The sequence below is a fragment of the Lolium perenne genome, chromosome 5 (genome assembly GCF_019359855.2).
Source record: "Lolium perenne isolate Kyuss_39 chromosome 5, Kyuss_2.0, whole genome shotgun sequence".
Taxonomy (NCBI): Eukaryota; Viridiplantae; Streptophyta; class Magnoliopsida; order Poales; family Poaceae; genus Lolium; species Lolium perenne.
This window is the reverse complement of record NC_067248.2, coordinates 21,032,018-21,046,699: the sequence shown is the minus strand read 5'-3', so window position 1 is coordinate 21,046,699 and position 14,682 is coordinate 21,032,018. Positions and strand designations below refer to the sequence as shown.

The 14,682-nt window shown below is 43.9% G+C and overlaps 1 protein-coding gene and 1 long non-coding RNA gene across 2 annotated transcripts; both read right to left on the bottom strand.

Moving 5' to 3' along the window:
- Window positions 1–3,374: 3,374 nt before the first annotated feature.
- On the bottom strand, window positions 3,375–4,772 carry LOC127298812 (uncharacterized). The gene is made up of 2 exons (XR_007850147.2): window positions 4,388–4,772; window positions 3,375–4,295 (listed from the first exon to the last, which is right to left on the bottom strand). It is a non-coding gene; the product is annotated as an uncharacterized lncRNA (long non-coding RNA).
- A 4,512-nt stretch (window positions 4,773–9,284) lies between these two features.
- Window positions 9,285–13,599, bottom strand: LOC127298813 (F-box/LRR-repeat protein 17). Its single transcript, XM_051328674.2, has 11 exons — window positions 12,928–13,599; window positions 11,893–11,994; window positions 11,401–11,545; window positions 11,129–11,316; window positions 10,904–11,008; window positions 10,691–10,788; window positions 10,343–10,581; window positions 10,197–10,263; window positions 10,007–10,092; window positions 9,758–9,856; window positions 9,285–9,633 (listed from the first exon to the last, which is right to left on the bottom strand). The coding sequence occupies exons 1-11, from the start codon at window positions 13,503–13,505 to the stop codon at window positions 9,571–9,573; spliced, it is 1,770 nt and encodes a 589-aa protein (XP_051184634.1). The 5' UTR covers window positions 13,506–13,599; the 3' UTR covers window positions 9,285–9,570.
- Between the last annotated feature and the right edge of the window lie 1,083 nt (window positions 13,600–14,682).

The following is a 14,682-nucleotide window of genomic DNA, read 5'->3' as shown; positions in this document are numbered from 1 at the left end:
AAGGTGATAAAGCTAACATGGACTTTGGATTTTATTGCATTGCGTCTAAAATACTTTGACAAGAACTTTCATCTATGCATGCATAATAATTTAACATGGCAATTGTTTGAAACATAGCTTAATTAATTAATAGCAAAGTGATAATAAAGATACACTATGTTGGTGTGCTGCTATCTATGCATGGTGTAAAAGAGATAATATATGGCAACACTATTTGGACATGATTAATTGATCGTAGCAACAAATAGAGTTCTAACATCGCATTTGATTGAATAATAAGTAAGGTTTTTGAGACCTTTGATTCCTTTAAGTGTTGACTAGTAATTAATCATGCTTGCATTGCAAACCAAATAATGGGAGGATGTTGTATGCTTCCAGTCTTTTAACATTCAAACTCTCATAGAAGAATCATACATGAGTAAGTAGCTAGTATCTTTAGTTGACCATATAGTAGAATGGAAATGGGTCAGGTGTTTGCTTCTTAGATTTTCACCTTATGAGTGGAAGGGGTTCTTCCCCTTTGGAACAAAATAGCACTTGGCTAGGCTTCGGGCACCTCTTACTTTTAGCCCTTCACCTTGATAAAAATAGTCGACTCATTGGGTTCTAACTTATCTTATTTTTATCGTCTATTTTTTCTCTATTCTTTTTTTTGTTTTCCTTTTTTCTTTCTTTTCTCTTTCTCTTTCGAAGTGGTGGCTCATTGGTTCAAAGTATAGCAAGAGGTTGGTTGGTCAACCAAAGATACTATCAACTGACTTACATATGCTTCAACGATGAAGTTCACCATTTAAAAGATTGGACTGTCACACGGACATCAACCTTCATATTTTAAAGACACATAGGAATATGTTGACTCCTCAGGCACTTCTTAGTTTTAGCCCATTCTTTGATATATAATTTTTATCATTGAACATGTGCCAAGTCCGCAATAACAAGCATAATGGGATGCATGGACTTTTATTCGAAGCTACTATCTCTCAATCAAGTATAAGTAATGTTCCTTAAAAATATCTTATTTGCATCAAATATAGTGAGGAGAACACAAAGATAGTAAGCATCTAATATCACTTCCCCAAGTATTGATTAAACTGTGCACAAGTATTTTCCATGGTTAAAGTGCACACATAAATATAGCAAAGGTGTCATACTTTCTTTTATCAATTCCCATATAAGCATGCAAATTATTTTTATTAAGATTTTTAATAATAGGATAATTTACTTCAGTATATCTTTCATAATCATTCAAGGCATTTTTCATGATGGCAATATTTATTTCAAAGCAAAACTAGACATAAAACTAATAAAGGATGCTCCAAATTTTTGTGAGAATTCTATGTTGCTCAAATAAACAAAGTTTAGAAGTGTGCGAACCGAGAGTTTTGATATATGTCCAGTGGGGTGCCTTAGGCATCCCCAATATTATGGTATTCAACATTCTTGGATTGCTCTTGGTGTGGTGTTCATCCATTCTCTGTGAAAAAACATCAACACAAAACTTTCTTTCCATTATTTTTAATGGGGTGACATGAGTGGTACAAGGATAATATGCTTGCTGCTATTTTATTCATAAATAAAATTATTTATTAAAGAACCAGATAGAGCATAATATTATATTAATTCTATAATATCAAAATTCTCAACGAAAAATCATTTTGATGCTCAAAAGAATGGATCTAACATTAAGAAACAGAACATGTCCAGAATTTCTGCTGCAGCAAAACTGAATTGTTTTGACCACTTAGACATTTCAATAATTTTAGCAAATTTTATGCATATATAGGATGAAAATATACAGCTACTGTGAATTTATCAAGATTTTAGGAGTGACCAAATAAATCAGAAAAATCGTGCACTAAAAAGTACAGCGCAGGAATCAGCAACTCCATATTTTGTTTGCAATTTTTATCATCCAAATAGGTATAAACTTTGTACTTTATTTAGAAACCAGATAGTAAACTAACAATAAACTATCTTGCAACAGCAAGAATGCATAGGAAAAACTAAAAACAATCAAATATAAATATAAATATGGTCCCCACAAACATTCAAAGGGATCGTGAAGATAAAACTAGAACATGAGTTTGAAATGATTTACTTGAGATATTTGAAAGGGGAGGGGATGCATGGGCATACCCAAGATTATGATCTTGCTACTTATGGTCCTCTACTTCATCATCATCACATAATTTTACTCATCTCGAACAAAGAAATATTTTCATTTCAATGATACTCTAATGCCTACAAAATTATATATGGTAACTTATCCAAACGAAAATACATTTGTACACCCAAGCATGGGTGTGGGTGCTTCCACAGCCGTTGGATGCTTGGAGATTCGGATAAAATGCTAGGTGAGAGAAATCATCTTATGTTATTTTCTTCAATTTCGCATAGCTCGTGGGTCCCAAACAGAAGCAAAAAAAGCCTCCCGACACGGCACCAGGAATCCCGGATGCAGGGCGCACTGTACGCTGCTGTCCGCCGGACTGCTGCGTCTCCTCTCTCACCGGTCTCGTCCACCATCCTCTCTTTCCACCTGCGCGTGACATTCTCTCGTCCACCCCTTCCTTGCGCGCCTCCATTTGCTGCACCATGTCTCAGTCTACTATGTGCAGCAGTGATGCAGCACCGGCGGCGGCCGGATGCGGCTCGTCCTCCACGGGCACACCTCGAGCCGCCGAGCGTGGCGTCCAGGAGGATGGCGGCGGCGCCAACGCACCGTCTGCGGCAAGCGCGCATCGAAAGATGTCCGGGTCGATGATCTTGGCCTCGGTGCTGGGTGACAGCAGCCCGGCCATCTCGTGCCGACGTCCGTGGACGCGCGGATGGCCGTGCTCTCCGTCAGCCCGTACCCGATCTCCACCTGCGGTAGCTGCCTCGGGTGCACTACCATGGCGACCAAGATCGGCGGAGGCAGCGGCAAGTAGGTGACATCGTAGGCGCTAATGTAGCGCAGCATCTCGGGCAACTCGATCTTTGGAGACGGCTTCAGGTGCGCGACCATGACGACCGGCCTCCGACGACGGCTGCGGCAACATCATAGGGCGCCGACAGCCACCGGGGGAGGTGAAGTTATCCTGTCTTCTTAACTTCACCAACAGCCTATCGTCGTGCTGCGGCGGCCGGGCCGGCGCCCGCCGGGAGGATGGACGTGCAGGTCCGCTCTGGACCATGCGGAGCACATGCCACGCGGGAGCAGGTTGAGCGGTACGTCGGCGCCATGGACCACATCACCATGAGATGCTCGAGGCCGGGTGCCGGGAGAGCCCCAGACTGTTACAGATTTGCTGAATCACAACAGGAATCCATGGCGTAATCCCACTTAAACGCATAGGAGCGGGCGAAAATGCCAATCTAGCCAACACATAGTATTCATGCAGCTGGTTTTTTCATGATTGTATACTAGATACTTACATCAGAGCTACAAAATTTAGATACATTTGCTGCTAACTGCTCAAGTCTCTTACATTTCTGATGACTACACTACATACATTATACATTAGAGCTGCAATCGCATAGGCAGCCTGCAGCCAGCGTAGAAATGAACCAGGAACTATGACACAACAGGGCACAAAGATGACATTGGCCGGCGACGAGAAGTTCAGGTGCGCGTGCGTGCGGCCACCAGCAGTGAGCAACCTCGTCGCTGACGTGAAGTCCAGGTGCGCGTGCGTGTGGCCGACGACGACCAGCAGCTCGGCAGCTGACGTGAAGTCCAGGTGCGCGTGCGTGTGGCCGACGACGGCCAGCAGCTCGGCAGCTGACGTGAAGTCCATCCGCGTGCGTGTAGTCGTCGACGGCAAGCATCTCGGCCGGCGACGTGAAGGCCAGGTACGTGTACGTGCGGCCGTCGACGTCGAGCAGGCATGTATTGCTCCTGCGGCGAGGTAGAAAGAAAATGGGGCGAATTAAAGAGAAGGCAACCGAAAACAAGACCGAATCACAAAACTGAGGGAACCCAAATCTAGATTGAATGCAAGCAACGGAAGAGAACTCGCGCGGTGAAAAGCCAGGCGCTAGTCCATGCCGCAGCTCAAATCTGCCCGGCCGCCGTCTTCGTAGCTCCACCCTTCTTCCCCGACCCCTTCGTCGATGCGAAGGCCTACAGCGCCTGTCGCTGCCTCGCTGGTGCCTTCGTGGGCGGAGGCGCTGGAGTCACCGCCTTGAGAAGCGCCGGGACGAGGTACGAGCGAACCGGTGTACTCTGTTACAGGGGAGAAGAAACATGCCGATTCGGCCCCTTCCAAACACTGCGAAAATGTCTGCTTGGGAGTTCAGCCGGCGACCATTGCCTGCACGCAGTGACTCTTCGCCGTAAGTACAGAATCAAACTCAAGTGAAGGGAGAAGAGAAGAAATCTGATTCCGGCGACGGCGTGTTGTACCTGCGCGCCGCGGGGCACGGTGGAGAGGGCTCTAGGACAGGGCTCCTCCGGCAGCGCCGTGTAGCTTCCTGGTGGTACCACGGCGACGTGTGCACGACGGAGCAGCACGAGGAAGATGGCCGGGGGAATATCACCGATCTTTGCCGCGCGGCCACAGCACGAGGATACAGGAAAGGGAGGTGAGGGATGGAGGACAGGGCCCCTGCTTAATTTCTGGATACAGCGAGGGGCAGCCTCTCACCATGTCCCCGACATGAACAGTCAGGGGACCGTGTCAGCGCAGTGAAAGGAACGAGGATGTGACAGAAAAATTAGAGATGAGGAGGAAAATGTTCAATCCGGCAAGACTTTGCACGAATCTCCAGGTTGAAACGAATGGCAAAGAGTACACCCACACCCATGCTTGGGTGTACAAAATCCGCACAAATTATATGATAATTTTTACCAAGATGGAAACTATAGGAATTATTGGGGAACCAATTTATTAAATAAGCTAACATATATAGAAAGGAAACACTTTTTTTAGTGTAGGAAGAGTTTTAATGATATAGACTTTGCAATGGTTCCATTGGCATGAACAACACATGCTCAAGGTCGACCCCAATTTATTCATTGCTCATCCTTATAATTTAATCTTCAATAGTTTATTTTTATTTTTGTTAAGACTTATAAAATAATTAATATGTAATTATAAGTAAAATTATTTAATAAGGACATAAGGTGTGCTCAAATTAAAAGTTATTTGAAAGCATATGGAGCACACCAGAAGATTTGATCCCATTAACTTTTAAGTCTCAGTCTCTTCCTATGCATTGGCATTTTATATATGAATAAATAAAATCAACTTAATAATAGCCAATGCATATAATGACCAGTATCTTGCATTTTAAATATCATGGAAACATAAATAGGGCTCTTATCTCTTCCCCTTTCATAACATTTGCAAGTACGAAAAGTACACTCAATAGCATAGTTCTGAATGGAATCACCACATAAAGATAAATCATCTAATGAGCTTGTGGTATCATCTATTACTTCTACATCATCATGATCCTCCCATAAATTAGAAAAACTTATATCACATACAGGATCGTCATCAATATTATAAGAAGGGATGTTCATAGCAATTTGTGTGTTACCATAGTTGGGAGTTGGAGATGGGTAGCTACTCCATTCTTCCTCCTCTTGTTCTTCTCCATGCTCTTCTTAGGGTTGCATGGGCATCCCCAAGCTTATTCTTTTGTCATCCTCCTTCTCTTGTTCTTCCTTGGCACTCTCAAAATAATTGCTTGCATTCAAAATATTAGTAGGCAAGGGAATATTCAAGCTTCTAACATAGTTGTATAGCATATCATCCATATTGTTGCAAGACTTACGAGAAAACATCTTTAATATTTTTTTATGGTTTTAAATTTATATGCAAGGTACTGAAAGTAAACTAGCAATGCAAATAATAGAATCCTAGCGCTATGCTCCCCAGCAACGGTGCCAGAAAAGTATCTTGATAACCACCAAGTGAAGGGGATCACCCTAGTACTTTTTTATAAGTATTTGAGTGCCGAACCCACGAGAAGTTGAAGGTAAATTGTCTATTCTCTAAAGCCCTATAACCCACTTATATGGCCTTCTATCCAAAGCTAGGATCTATATGTGTGTGTGAAGAGGTTTTTACTATGAAACTACAAGTGCTGAAATTAAAATTCAGTGAGTAATACTAATGCAATAAAAGTTAAGTGCAATAAATTAAAGTGAGATGAAGTGAAGCGAAGTGGACTAACTCAAGGGAGTAAGTGTTCTAGCAAATTGCTAATTAATTTGTGTGGTTGTCAAACATAGTCTTTTTATAGTTTCTTCTAGAGAGGAGCCATAGATAGGTGTAGCCATAAACATGAGCAATTACACCACTAGTGATTGATCCCAAGGCCAATTAAGAACAAACAAGGGAATTATTAAGACATAAACTCCAACCACCACTTAAGTTTAAAGGTCCCCATAGTTATACCCCCCGTTGATTAACTATGAATTAATACAACATGAATCTAAGAATTGGGATTCGGTTTCTGTCAAACTCCGGCTAGCCCTCATCCTATCAGCATGCAACGATGACAACCTTATGCATCCCCAAACATATGTGTGCACTCATATATAGGTACAAAAGATCATCATAGAAGATAAGAAATACTTATATGCAACCATCACAAACTATCTCACAATTGCCATGAATAAGTCACTACTCAAATATCAACATAGAGATACAATAGATCATGGGAAAACAATATATTCAATCATACATCATGTTTGCCAAGAGATTGCAAGGGGTAGATGAAGATGGTGTTGTTGTAGATGGTGATGGAGATGATGATGTTGATGAAGATGACCACACCAGAGGGGGGTGGAGTCCACCGGAGGCAATGCCTGCAGCGTTTCCCCCCTCCAATATCCGTTGGTGGCGGTCTGCTGACTCTCTGTTTATGTGTGTCGTTGCCTATTCGACAATAGCCTAGAGGAGGTACCCTCACGAAAGGGGGAAGAAGATGGGCCAAAGTGCGGAGAGCCGTCGGGATGGTGGTACGCGATTTACCCAGCTTTGGATCACGCTGCACGGAGGCAGGACCTACTGCTGCTTTTTTGGAATTATCTAGGTGCTTGCGTGTTGTTACAATGAGTTGTGGTTGTCCCTCTAGGACTCCCAGGATGTCTTATATAGGCGCACGGATCTAGGGTTTCTATGGAGAGTCCTACCCAGAATACAAGTTGCCTAACTACGAAATATTACATTGATGTGCACGTCAAGGACCCGCATATTCCTAACTTGTCATCATGTATTCGGCTTCCTTCGTGGGCATTCACGGATCCGACTCCTGGCGCAGTTCAGGTTGGATCCGGCTCCTTGTTCCTGGGTTGGACATCTTGTATCAACACCAACTGGGCCGCCCGATGGGTCATAGGCCACCACCATTCCACCACCATCTATGGGCCACTCGGGCTTGCCAGATATGGACTCTGTCAATGGTACACCTATGAAGTATACCCACGACAATGTGTTTTTGATATCCTCCGCCGTAGCCTCGACGAAACCCATATATATAGTGGATTTTAGGTCAAAACAAGTCGGTGGGCGTGAGATTGAAGTGAATCGAACAATCGAGGCGAGAAAGAGCACAGGTGGCGCGCCTAGAGGGGGAGGGCGCACCACTAGGCTTATTTCCCCGCATGTTAACCTCCTGGTGTCCCTTTTCATCCCATTTTGTTCGTCTCAAAAATTCCGAAGTGTGGTCCGTGACCTTGCCCTTTTTTGAGTCTCGTAGCTCCTGGAAAGTCAAAAGCACTAAAAAGAGATGTTTTCTGCCAAACAGAATTAGACGGAGGAGAGGGGATTGTTTAGAAAACCCCTAAAAATAATATAAAACATGCAAATAACATTATATAAGATGCAAATAGGTGGTAATATGTGGAAATAAAGTGCAAAGTTCATGTATGCATTTTACATGCATCAATGACCTAGTCATACGCTGCACAGCTTTCATGGATGTAATCTCACTGAATGGGTCCTTTATAAAAGTATCTTGCCGTCACTATGATGGAATAAATCCTGCTCTTGATAACATAGGCCTCAACCATTCTATCGATATACCTAACTACACATTTATGATCACCCTATCACGGTGTGACGGTTTATACAGCTAAGGCAATCTCCGGAGATGATGATTAATACGATCTCACGGTCTAAGAATTAAGTTACTACGCACTTGATATAAACATTGTAACATTGAACTTGATATCGTTTGATCGTATTACAATACTTATGTTCTGGGTATGTCTACCATATCATTCATCCAATGATATAACCTCATTGCCAATGATGTTTATATCCATGATCGGGGAAATCTCGACCAACTGTTGACCTCAATGAACTAGTCATGCACTTGTGTGCTTACTAGGGACTCCTGGTTGTTTACAATACCATATGTGTATTAATGTTTTCTCTTAATACAGTTATTATAGCATGGCACGAAACTAATTATGAAAAATTGACATATAATAAATATCTACTATTATTTGTCTCTAGAGCACTATCTCCTTTGACTACAACGTCTGCCTCCAAAGCTCTAACTTCCTATTTACGCCGACCCTAGTTTCATCTACTAGCACCATATCATCAGCAAAGAGCATACACCAAGGAATATCTCCTTGTATATTGTTGATCACCTTATCCATCACCAAGGAAAACATGTATGGGCTCAAGGCTAACCATTGATATAGTCCTATCGTGATTGGGAAGGTATCGGTCTCAGTATCACCTACATGAACACTAGGAAGAGAAAAAATAGAGACGATGGTTTGTGTACCCAAAACATCTCAATGTTGGTGGATTTATCATTATTCCACGATTTTGTCGACGGGATGCATCGAATATTGATCCAAGGTAGCACGGGACATCCGTCGGTCGACGTGCCATATCGACATGTGTTTAGCTTGGCGATGATGTTGTTTTGAATCTAGCCATGGTGGAGGTTTGGTGTCTCTTCCAACACCCATCTAGGCAATGTTGGAGTTTGGTGCTGGCCACTTCAAGCCTTCAACATGCAGGAAACCCTAAAGATAGTTTTGCAGGACAGTTATTTTATCATAGTTTGTCTGTTAGTTTCCATGTTTGTTTACTCATGTTATTTGATTTTCTATTAATGAAATGCACAATTGCTGTAATAATAAGTAGCACCCTCGATTAAGTAGGGCACCCCTTTAAACACCAAGATGGGGCAAAAGTGGGGATGTTCTAAGGCATTCTTTTTTCTCATCGTTATTCTAGCAACATCAGCCATGCTAGAACAAAAGATCAAAAAATCAATAGGATGATGTCAAAAGATTGTATATGATTCCAGCAATAAATAATCAGTTATGTAAACATTATTTTCCTTAATGAATCAAGGATTCTTAGCACAAGCTAGGTTTACAACAACATACCATGCCCTTATTGTCCTACAGAAATCAGTTGGGAAGAAAGAAAATATCACATAAAAACAAAGAGCAAGAATCTTGTACAGTTTACAACATCAGGGTACCAACCAAATTATGTGAGATCTCAACCAGCCTTCTACATTACAGCCTCACTAATCTTCCTTTCATGTCGACCAAATAGGACTGCTAGCTATTCACCCACCTCTGCAACTGACTACATTGCTTCACTTCAGATGAACGGTGCATTGGCTCCTCGGTGATCCCCCAGCCTTGTCGTCCTCAAACAGCTGAAAAGGGTTTTGCGTTCAAAAATGTGAGTGACCAGTGTCCGTGGAGAACAATGAGCTGAGGAGTTTAAAGATGTGGGTGAGGATTGCGGGAGGGCTGCAGCCTTGCAGGTGCAGTTCATACCTGCTCCATCATGAAGTGCGGGACTTGCACCCGCTTCGAGCCATCCGCTAGGCGCTTGCAAGGCATGCGAGGCTCTGCCCCAGCAAATTCATTCAGAACCTGGAAGAATTCAGAGCAACTATTAAGAAACAGAAACAAGAGATTGTTGCAATGGTGGCCCCACAATGTCAAGGAGCTCATGAAGCAACTGGGCAATGAGATTATTACAGCCAAGACGATTATCATGCAGACAGTTTAATTCAGGAGTACCTGGTTTCTGATTGCTCCAATCAACATATCACGGCATCCAGACACATGAACATCTTTCAAGTTTGGACACTGAAGAAGCAACCGCTCTGCCGAAAGTTTCTTAGGATGTAAATACTTGTGTACTAATAATTCAAGTTTGGACAATGAAGAAGTATCCACTTCGGTACCAAACAAGAACAATATATCACACCTGGATTGAGATTTGTGCAAGAGTTGAGGTTCAGATCATTCAGCTCTGGACAACATACATATAGGGCCTGTCATACATGAAAAAATAGTAATGAGAACACAGCTTCAATATGTAAATGAACCAGAATACAAATTTTGAGCACTTACATCTACCGCCGAGCAGCCCCAAAGACTTAGCTTTTTCAGATTAGCATGCTTTATAATCAGCTTTTGGAAAGTAAGTTGTTGCTTCCGCGCAGTTTGTTGTTTTGAGCAAAACCTAACCCCTCCATTGAGATCACCAAAGTATGATCTCCCTTTTTCAGGCTGCGTGTTAGCACATAAGCTCTTCCCACAGTCCATGAGCTGAAGAAGTGGCAACTGTGTTGCAGCCACCTGGACTCCATCTACATATCACATGAGCATGACATTTAGATATTTACAGCCATCACCAACTCAATATTTCTAAAATTAGTGGGTCAAAGGAACACAAGCTGGGTGAAGGTTGAGACTTACATGAGGTAATATTTGGGCACATAGCAAGGAGCAGCCGAGTTAGAGTATCAGGGAATGCTTTGCAGACCATCCCAATCCCATTATCAGTAATACCAGATCTGGAGTTTAAGGATGTACAATTTGTTAAGGTATAATTTTGCATAACTTTGTGTAGTAAATAAAATCGAATTTTATCATCTCCAAACAATTAGACTACGTTAAGACAGCACCTACCCACTTAAATCAAGCAACTCCAAGCTCGTATAAGAACGAACAAGAGATGCAACAGCTGCATCTGTTATTTTTTTGCCTAGAAGCAATGAAAGCATGCATAATCCACTGATGAACAAGAAAAAAAATAGTAAGGTCATTAAAATCAAATAAAAAGGAATCTTATATATAGCTTAATTACAGAAGTTTGGGCAGCAATGCATAAGAACAATAGAGATATGAATTTACCTGAGATTAGCACTACCAAGAGCAAACACAGCCTCATTGCATAAGTGAACTGAAGAGATGTGCAAGTTTCTTAAATTTGAGCAGGTACGGCCCAGACTATCCATCAGACTAATCAGATCGGTAGAATCATCATTATTTTGTTGCGAAAAAATCAGTGAGAGTTCACTCAAATTAGGACAGTTAATGACCTGTAAGAAATGAACAGCCCAGTCAATTTATAGAGCAGCAAATCAAATATGACTGGAAACAATTGTTACAGCCTGCTGACTTACCGACTTTGTTAGGGGAGAAAGATCTGACAGCCAAAGGGTTGTGAGGCTTGGAGAGCTTATATTAAGAAAACCAAGACTACCACATCGATCAACTTTGAGAACTGTGAGAGACCTCTTCTCCAAAACAAACCTAGTTAGTTCATCCCTGTTTGAAAAAATAACCATTTGGTTCAAAGAACACTCGAACTTAAAATTATAATTTAACATCTAATATATCCATAAACTTTCATGCAAAAAATATTTTTACAGTAACATGAGTGTTTGATAAGCACAGCAACTCGAGACAGCATATTACAGCACAAAACAAGTATGCATGTTCAAGCACTAACAGTACAGTTTGGTAGTATGCTATGAAAGAATGTGTACTAACTACAGTATTAGTCTTAAACCAAGGCATATCCATGATCAACATATACCATTATAAATCATAGGTAACTAGATTTCAGAGGACAAATTGCATGGGAAGATAAGATGATTTGTGGTTTAGCGTACCCAGTCATCCGGTTGACTGCACCGTCAGCCATGCTTATCTCCAGAGATTGCAGGTTTGGGCAGGAAAATGCAAGGCATGCAAGCATGGTGGCATCAACATCACTGTATCAAATGTCAGAAATGACATGGTAATTAGAACATAGCAAAAGAAATTGAATGGAACATCTGTGATCTAGTCATATACTTAAGCCCCCCGGAACTATATCAAGTCAACAGCCCCGCTGCGAGCAATTCGATATTACTTTGATAACACTATCTGAAACTAAATCAGGAGAAAAGCTATGCATTGATTCACATATCGTTGCATAATAAAGAGGCTAGAAAATCCCTTAAAGACAGCAAATCAGGGAACATGTTGTCCTAGATTAAATCTGTGACAAAGCTAACTATAATTATGTACTATTCAATTGCACAAATTGCAGAGCAAAAGTTACTGTCTATAGGAGAGCTGTGTACAGGATGCCATCACAATGGATTTGTCAGCTCATCCCCGATCTCATTGGCACTACTATCAGATCTGCGTGTCCTACTCACAAAGCAAGTCAGGCACCGGTGAGGGATCCATCTAACGATCTCACAGCACCATGACAAGATCTACCCCAAAAAAAATAGCATCAAACCAGAACCTAAGTTGAGACAAGCAGATCAGGTCGCCACAGCAATCGATTTCTTTTTTTCGATAAAGACAGCAATCCATTTCTAACATCAACCATTCGGCATATCCTCTGTCCTGGAGAATTGCTTGTGTACAGGATCCAATCAAGCACCGGTCAAGGATCCACACGGGGGCGGGATCTCACGGCACCAGATCGGATCACACATCGGCAATTGGGGATCGGTCAGCGGAAATGCTATTCATCGTTCGGTTAGTGTGTCTGTGCGGCGGTGAATTAAGCACGAACGGGTTCTGCTAGCCGTCCCATTCCTGCCAAGATTGGCAGAGTTACGGTGTTTCTACGTGCCGTTATGGAGATCGGGTCGTCGATCTGGATCGGGGGTTCGTTCGGTTGTTGTGTGATGGTTTTGTTTCCTGACCTTTCCATCCGGAGCACGAGGCTGGAGAGCGCGGGGCAGCGCGGGAGCAGGGCGCCGACGGTGGTGACGCTGGCGGCGCGGAGGCGGATCTCTTCGGCCCCGCGCCAGACCCGGCGCGAGCAGTCGCGCCAGCCGCGGCTGACGGCGGCGGCGGCGGCCACGCCGCGCGGGGCCAGGCGCCGGAGCACCTCCATGAGGACGTCCCCGGGCACGCGCCTGCCCGGCCCGACCGCGACCCAGCGGTGGTGGTGGGCGTCCTCCTCCGGGTCCGGCCCGTCCACGTCCACCACCTCCACCCTGGCCCTCTTCTCCGGCGGGCGCGGCGGGGCCGCCACCGCCAGCGGGGCGACGGTCAGGACCGCCGCCTCGTCGAAGGAGAGCGCGCGCCTGGGCTTGGATTCGGCGGCGGATGGGGGGCCGGGGATGGAGCAGACGTGGCCCTTCTTGGGCAGCCCGCAGCGGCCGCAGTTGTAGCTGCCGCGCCGCTTGGCGATGGGTGGGTGCGCGGCGGGGTCGGCGTCGGCGGCGGCGGTGACGGGGTGGGGCACGCTGGCGGAGGAGGCGTCGGAGGTGGCCATGGGAGATCTGGGGGCTGGGATTGGATCGGGTAGCTGCTGGGGCTGGGGTAGGGTTTGAGATTGAGAGGGTGGGAGTGTGGCTTGAGGTGAGGAAGGGAAATAGAGCAGACAGGGCGGGAGCGGGGCGCGCGGTTGGCGCCATTTCTCGGGCGCGCGAGCTCGCTCTCTTTTTTCTTTTTTTTTTGCCGTTTTTGGTTTGGTTTTGCGGGTTGGCGCCGGCGCGCGGGCGGGGTTTGGTTTCGTTTTTTGGTTTGGAACGAGTCAGACACGCGCGGTGGGCGGCTGAGATGGGATCGGACACGGGCGGACAAGCCGTTCCAGGCTTCCAGCTGGTGTGGGTGATGACTCATGCACATGCACCTGTCCTCTCCTCATGCTCTATTTCACCTCGCTTGTCACTGCCATTTTTTCCCCAAAAAAAAACCACCCATTAATTAATAATCATCAAAAAAGAGTATCAAAAGTAATAGAGATCATTGTAGCACCGCGAACTCAAGGCGTGTTGCCGCCGTTCTCGCCCCTCCATCACCGGAGCCAGACAAATCGTATTTTGTAGACATACAGAAAGTCGTCATGCTAAAGCCCCAAAGTATCGCACATGAGTAATAAGCATCGCCAACGATAGGGCGGACACTCCGTCGATGCTAGGTGCACCAACGGAGCGAGCATAGGACGGCAAGAGTGGCGACGGATTTGGTGTTCCTTGAATTACCTTAGTAGTATTACATTGAATTACCTTAGTGGAATCTTCGCATAAATAAACATCATAAGGAGTTTCTTCATTAATTCTTTGACGGCCAAAATTTGAGGCTTCATAGTAATTTGTTCATATGGTTCATGGCATCTTCTAGCATTCTTATTTGCAACAGTGGTGAGTAAATTTTCCTTTACCCTGATTGAATATGGAGGAGATTCCACATATTCTTCTATAACAAAAGAGGAAGCTTGTTGAACTTGTTTCTCAATGTTAGCAATATATGGTGAATCCTTAAGAGGTTCAGTATAAACTTTAAATCCTTTCTTGGGAACATTCAAATGGTTAGCAAAGGATTTGGAAACTTCTACTAAGATATGAGGATTAAGACCAAACTTATTCTTTAATTCCTCAAACTATATAGTAGTAGAGAAATTATCTGCACATGCATATTCAAATTCAAAACGATGCTTGTTACATTTA

Coding starts and splice junctions, on each gene's coding strand:
- LOC127298813 (XM_051328674.2), bottom strand. CDS start 13,505: ATGGCCACCTCCGACGCCTCCTCCGCCAGCGTGCCCCACCCCGTCACC. Junction 11,546..11,892: donor GCAGTCAACCGGATGACTGG/GTACGCTAAACC, acceptor TTTTTCAAACAG/GGATGAACTAACTAGGTTTG. Junction 11,317..11,400: donor TTTCTCCCCTAACAAAGTCG/GTAAGTCAGCAG, acceptor CATTTCTTACAG/GTCATTAACTGTCCTAATTT.